This window comes from Penaeus japonicus, unplaced genomic scaffold, assembly GCF_977035675.1.
Source record: "Penaeus japonicus unplaced genomic scaffold, GWHDUDI00000001_assembly GWHDUDI00000030, whole genome shotgun sequence".
Lineage (NCBI taxonomy): Eukaryota > Metazoa > Arthropoda > Malacostraca > Decapoda > Penaeidae > Penaeus > Penaeus japonicus.
In genome coordinates, this window is record NW_028234432.1 from 9447070 (window position 1) to 9454569 (window position 7500).

Consider the following 7500-nt stretch of genomic DNA (forward strand, 5'->3'; position numbering starts at 1 on the left):
TTTCCAAAGGCCACTTAGTCTCTTAACCCTTTCCCGACGGGGCACGCACTATGCGAAAACCCCTACGCTGGGCCATTGCAATATTGCATTGGAAACATCACACTGGCATGACGCCCCAGCATCGGGAATTTAGCTGTGTCACAAGAGTGTGACGCACTGTCGTCATAGGGTTAAGATTACTTTATATGCTACCTCCACCCACCAGGCTATCATTTTATCAACTTTTTTTTTATTTTTTATTCTCTAGTTTACAAAGGGATTCTTTATTTATAAAATATTGGATATCCTTTATTAAACTAAACCATTCGACATGAAAATTACCAGGCTTTTATACAATGCAATCATTAGGTTCAAGGTGGTCAATCTCCTTTTCTCTCTTTTTTTTTTTTTACGTGCATGTCCCTCATTTGGAACTCCCTCTACAGTTGCCCTTTCCTGATGAGCAACTGCAGTACCAGGAAAGCTCATGTCTTGTGGCTTTACTCTGTCCAAGCAGAAGGCCAACTAGCATGCAATGATCACTCTCCACTGAGTCTGTCCCCACTTTGCATTTTCAAGTGGCTTTTTCATTTACTACTGTTCTCCCTCTCATGTCTCCTCAGTCTACGTCGTGTCACCAACGTGAGAGGACGTGTATTCTGACCTCTCTCATGACTCATGTCCTATCTTCAAGGATCTGTGTCACCTGGATAAGCAGGTCTTCGCAGACCTGGCACCTAAATTACGCCATAGTGCGTGATACGATTATTTTCATATCATTTGTGGTTTATTAGTGACAAACAATACATACATTGGAAACTAAATCAGTGAAAATCCTCCGTATGCCCACAGAGGCGAGGCTGTGCCGAGTACCCGGTGACTGTGTTTGCTTATACAGGCCGCTCAGGACAATGCACCAACCTCATCGTCTTCGACGTCCCAAAGGAAATAGAGACTGATAATATGACATACGATGGAAAAATTTTAAATGCAAGGTGTTTAACCCATTCACGCCAGGTGACGTGATAGCACGTATTGTGGTTTTCGCGTCAGACGCCCTGGACGCGCTATGAGGGGAAGCCGCGCGCTCGGGTAGAGCGAGCGGGCAACCCAGGCTCGCGGCGCCCGAGAATCTCGAGGCGTTAGGCTTATGTGTTCGAGAACCCCGGTATTGCAACCGCGCAAAGCCGGAACGGCCCCGGCGTGAATGGGTTAAAAATAAATGGGAAGCTGACCCAGCGTGTTGTCATTACATACGAGGGGGAGGTAATCCCCAAGTCAATCAAACTGGTAGAAGGTATGGCACCCTTTAGGTGTGCCGTCTTCAAATCTTTCACCCCGTTTTGATCAAACTGCTCCAAGTGGGGACACGGAGCGCGTGCTTGCCCTCGCGACGAATCGCGGTGCCAATACTGTGCTCTCCCCCATGCAAGCGCAGAATGCACAGATAAGATTTCCGAAGGACAAGATATCCCACAGAAGTGCGTGAACTGCCGCCAAGAGCATAATGCGAATTCCTCATTATGTACAGATTTTCCGAAGGATAGGAAAAAAAAATATCAGAAGAAGCAAGTTCTTCCTGCCAAGAATGCCACCCCAGCTCCTTGCCTTGTGAAGGCCTTCCCACCTCTTCCAAAGAAGAATGTGGTAATCCCTTCAAATAAAGCCCAAGCACCATCCACAGCACCAACACCAACAGGAGCACCAGCTCCTGCAACACCAAACTCAACTCTAGTGCAGTCTCCAGTGCCCACCTCAATTCTACTTCCGGTTCTAACTCCAGCCCCAGCACCGCCCACGTTGCAACAAGATAAACAAGAGTCTAACCACGAAATAAAGGAACTGCTGCACACACTGCTTAAGCAGATGGAACTGATGATGAACCAGCAGGGCCAGATGATGTTCATGATGCAACAGCAAATGGTCCAACAATCTAAATTCCAGGAAAGGATGGTCATCTTCCTTACCTTACCTACCAGATAAAACATGTATATATGTTAACCCATTCACGCCGGTTGACGTGATAGCACGTATTGTGGTTTTCGCGTCAGACGCCCTGGACGAGCACACAACCCAGGCTTGCGGCTTGTGCGCCCGAGAATCTCGAGGCTTATGCGTTCAAGAACCCCGGTATTGCGACCGCGCAAAGCCGGAACGGCCCCGGCGTGAATGGGTTAACCAGTATAATGCAGCCCCTCAGGTATGTAAGATTTGTGCTTGACTAAGCCCTTTACGCAATAGAAGTTTAGCCAGTTTGGATAGATGCTTGACATCTTACCCTGGCTTTTTGTAGGGCATGTAAACTGTTCTGCAAATAAACTATATCAAATCAAATCAAATCAACCCTCTCAGGTCTGCTCCTACCAAGCTGCCCCTCCCTCCCTTTCCTCTTGAGTCTGTGCATAAAAAGACTGTATTCTTCCCTCTAGTTAACCCATTGCCGACGGGGGATAGATTTGCTTACACAGGCTCCAGGATGAGTTTTATTTCTGATTGAGGCAGCTTCTGCAACATGATTTGATTTTTCCCACTCCCTTTTAGTCACTCATTGTAGAGCTAGAGACATTTTTGTGTTTTGTTTTTTTGTGTGTTTTACTATTTTTAGAAATTTATATCTGTCATATCACAGGCTCCATCAATTCTGCAGTTGACTAAAATTGTAGTTCAGGGTCCATATCAACTCATTTTTTTTCTTTACACTCAATGTGATAGAAGTATTACTGTTTTAGGGGGGACAAACACAGCTTTATTTTTTCGTATTTCTGTGCTGTCACGAACAAACACGAAACTTATAACCATCCAAAATGAAGAGGTTGGGAAGAGGAAGGAAACTTGTGCTTTTGACAGTGAGTGCCACAATAAAAGGCATCCATACTGGCACAGGGTCACATTGTATGCATTGGGCATGGTGTGAGTCACCTTCCTCCTCTCGTTCTGTCTGCACATCTTTCATCTGCGGTACTTTAGAGCAAGAGGTCGGGAACTTGCGATGTGCCATCACTCTACAGAGATAGTGCTTGCTAGAGACCGTAGATGGGTGCCATTCAAGGCTCTCTCTCCTGCTGGTGCTAGAAGAAAGTGGTGCCATCTAGGTTTTGTAAGTGAGTTGAAAACCATTTTGCTTATCATTACGGCAGTTATAATAATTATGACTGCAATTGTCAACACCACTCACTCATTACTTATAGTACAATAAAATAACATAGTGATCCAGAATCCCCAAACGCCATGACGCCCATTGTCAGGCAAGAGGTCCTACGTCATGTATGACAAAAAAACACGTCATCCGTCGTTAACGGGTTAATGGCTGCATGTCTCTGATGTGGGTTTAGTGATGCCATATGGAGCAATTCTATATCCACTATGTTAACTATACTCTCTTCATCTGCTTACTTCAGGTACAGCCTCTTGATGAGTACATTTATACCTGTACATCTTGCATTTCTTTCATTTTGCTGGCCCTTTGTCCCAATCTTTGGATGGGGTAGTTCATGCTACACCACTATGGTAACAGGGCCCACTCCTAATCTATGTCAGTGCAGGAGGGAGAGAGTGATTAATTGATTATTGATGATAATCTACCATGTCAACATCTTCATCAGTGATGCAGTGAGGTGGGCCTTACCTATCTGGCCTAGTGTATGGCCTTACAAAAAAAAATAGATGGGTAGCATCAGCTATTACAAAGTCCTACCAATAGCGATGATCCATAACAAGATCAATCTTAGAAGTTCTCTTACTACAGATGGCAAGAGATGAGGTGTCGACTGTACAGAGATCAGTCAGTAGCTGTACATCTGCTAATTCTGAAGCAGAATGTTAGGTGCCTCTTAGATGATTTTGTAGGGGGTCTAGGATGATATTTTGGACCTCCTGGGATAGTTCTAAGCGGAACTTGCCCAATGGCTGTTGGTATGATCTTACACAGACCACACATGTGTGTTACCCAAGCTGATGGGAGGGATGGTAAATATAGCATACTGTTTGTCTTCCATTTCATATACATTCTGCGGCCACCAGTGCAGGTACTTTAAACTACTCCCAGATTTCATTAACTATACGGTTATATGTGGGTCAAAAGAGGTTCCACTGTGCTGGTAGAGTGCACAACAATAATAATCATTATCATACTTAATATCATTATCATTATCATTATCCTTACTATCTTTGTTCTTATCCTTATCCTTATCATCATCACTATTATACTCACTATCATTATTATCAATATCATAAAGATAATCCTAATACACATATCAATACTCATGATCATAATCATAATCATAATAATAATGGATCAATAATAATAATCATAATCATAATTATGATAATAATATTAATAATATAATATTAATTATATAATATTAATATAATATTAATAATATAATATTAATATAATATTAATAATATAATATTAATATAATATTAATAATATAATATTAATATAATATTAATAATATAATATCAATATAATATTAATAATATAATAATAATAATATTAATAAAAACAATATCAATATAAATAATAATAAATAATAATAAAAATAATAAAAAATAATAATAAATGATAAATAATAAAAATAATAATAAAAATAATAATAATAAATACAGTGATACTAATAATAATAATAACAATATTAATAATAATAATAATAAAAACAATAATAATAATAATAATAATAATAATAATAATAATAATATTAATAATAATAATAATATTAATAATAATAATAATAATAATAATAATAATAATAATAATAATAATAATAATAATAATAATAATAATAATAATAATAATGATAATAATAATAATAATAATAACAATAATAATAAAAAATAATAATTATAAGAATTATGATAATCATAATAATAATAAAAACAATAAATAATAATCATAAAATTAATAATAATAATTAACCCATCCCCGACGGGGGAATTCTAGCCTTGAATGTCCAAATGCAGGGGCGTTCGAATTATTAGGCCTAAATCAATTGAATGGCTGGCACAATACTGTGCCGCCCGGCCAATGGGCTTTTGAATGCGCGGTACACATGCTGTACCACCCGTCCAGAGAGGGTTAATAATACACACTGATAGTAACTATAATAATAAGGGGAAAAATAAAAAAATAAAAAATAAACTACTCACCACAAGCCTATTTGTGACACGTGCTGCCACACATCCAAAAGTCAGCAAATAAATTGTTGGGTGTTGCAGGAAAAGACCTTCTGGGCTCTTCCACGCAATGAGAACCGCAGGTATGAGGATGAGGGACAGGGGCACCACAGGAGACAAGACACTCGTGCCCTGCCGTTAAAAGGTTTATTACTATTTCGGTCCTCTGGCGAAAATGAACTACTTTATTCACACAAATTTGGAACTAAAGTGAACACCTTTATTCAAAAGAATTTGGAATCTAATTTTTCAAAGACTGAATATTGTATGTACAAATATACGTTATGTTTGGATTAATGTTTGGATCACAAGAATTTTGAAATTTAGGCTGTCAAAATTTATAAACATCAGTGACATACAGTATATAGACACCTAAATGAAGTCAATCATATCAGCAAAAAACAAGTTAAATCAAACTTAACTAAAATAAAAGTTGGTAGGATAACAGAAGTAATACACTGGGTAAATAAGCAAAAATACAAACACAGCAACATGCATAAACAAAATATGAAACACAGCCACATTATTATTCCCTTCTCATTGTAACTTTAGAACACATTACAAAGTACTGGATACAAAAGGCAACTTTTTAGCATCCAAACTAAACTCAACTCTTGTTTTTCAGGTTTGCAAAATGATATTCACTAAATGAAAATTCAAATTAAATAGGAATACAAATACAGAAGACTATTATATGAGATTTTTAAATGAGATTTTCATAGTGATACTTTTCATTTCAGCCTCTTATGGCTATTCTAGATCTGAAACTGAAAACCTTCAGTATCATTCTCCACTACTATTCATGAATTTAAAGCAGTTCTGAAGCCTTTTGATTGTATCTTGTCTATACAATGTGCACACTTACAAAATGGCTCTGCAAATTTCTATTAAGCAAATAGCTATAACAGCAATAATATAAAGTGCATTACAGATCATGCAAAGCAGTCAATCATATCAAAAATAAAAGCAAAGCTATTATGTAACACAAAATAACAAAGAGAAATATAAATATAAACCAATGACATAATATTCATTCCCTCATTCATTTACTAAATAAAACTGTTTACACACAGGACGTACTAACTACAAACTCACTTATTTGCTTACTAAATTAATCACTCAATCATTCAATTGTACATTCACTCATGCACACATACTCATAACTCACTCTCACTCCCTATTTTGCAGTATTTTCTATCTATCTTTTGACTAATCAACATATCCTGTAAAAGTAACTTAATAATCATCAATGAAAGGCATCAAAATATTGCGAAAATCTATGATAAAAATTACCTAGTTAGCCTTACTACAAAGTAATTTTAAAACAACCTGAATAGAGAAAGAAGTCTAGCATTATAACACTTAATATCAGTAAACTAGAATAATAATTCTGAAATACTGATGTTAATGAGTATCACAATAAAACAAAAACTACACACACACTACTTTCTCCAGTAACTTACAGCAACTGTAGATCCATTTTTCCCAGCCCCATTAAAAGGTATTGTGTGCAAGTATGAATATCCCAGTAGAATTTGGTAGACCAGAATGGAGTACACAATAACATTTTGGATAGACACATCAAAGTATGGAAGCTGGGAAAGACACAAGACATGTGATCAAACTGTAGTTAAATATAAGATAAACCCACAGGAGGAAGCCACAAGTCAAAATAAGAGAGTGACAACTGAGAAAAGCTGAAAAATTCATAAAGAAAGGATATATTAACCAAAAAAAATAATAAAACAAATATAAATCCCAAATCATAGGGTAACACCCACTGTTATTTCTGATTCTTATCAGAACACAAAATAGGAGAAGGGGCCATTCCATCTATCTGAATAATGCCACCTGTAACCAAACATCACCCACGGACATATTACTAACTCAGTATCTGAACCATACCAACTGACACAAAATATCACTTCCCACCCACAGACATAATACAAATCACCTTCTTTCAAAAGAAATGTAAGATAAGACAACTACTTCCGAACCTTACATGAAACTGCAATGATGCTGAAACTTACAGCAATTGTCGAGCCATTTTTCCCTGCTCCTCCCCACAGGATGATGGGAAAGGCCATTATCAATTGTATAAAGACTTGACTAAGCCCAAGAAATATATAAACAGCAATGAATTCTACGTCCGTCCCTGGAATCTGACGAGAAAAATAATACACTGCAAAAACTGGTCTGAACTGATATACAGGAACCTGGAACAAAGGAAGAACTAGGGAAAAATGTGGAAAAAAGAGAGAGTGCCTGTATATGTGAGTGTGTGTTTGTGCATGCGTGTGTGTGTGTGCACATGTGTGCGTGCATGCAGGTGTGTGATGTGACTGTGTG

The 7500-nt window shown here is 37.5% G+C and overlaps 1 protein-coding gene across 23 annotated transcripts in view; it reads right to left on the bottom strand.

Annotated features, from left to right (window-relative positions):
- The window catches only part of bbc (choline/ethanolaminephosphotransferase 1 bbc), a 23444-nt gene that overhangs the window by 1979 nt on the left and 13965 nt on the right, over positions 1-7500 (bottom strand). For 17 of the 23 annotated variants that reach the window (XM_086554999.1, XM_086555005.1, XM_086554994.1 and 14 more), the window contains one exon: positions 5125-5283. In XM_086554999.1, the coding sequence (XP_086411125.1) occupies positions 5125-5283 (159 nt within the window). Of the gene's footprint in view, positions 1-5124; positions 5284-6614; positions 6747-7181; positions 7314-7500 lie in introns of all 23 variants that reach the window. The other 6 variants (XM_086555013.1, XM_086555012.1, XM_086555015.1 and 3 more) reach the window with 3 other exon arrangements.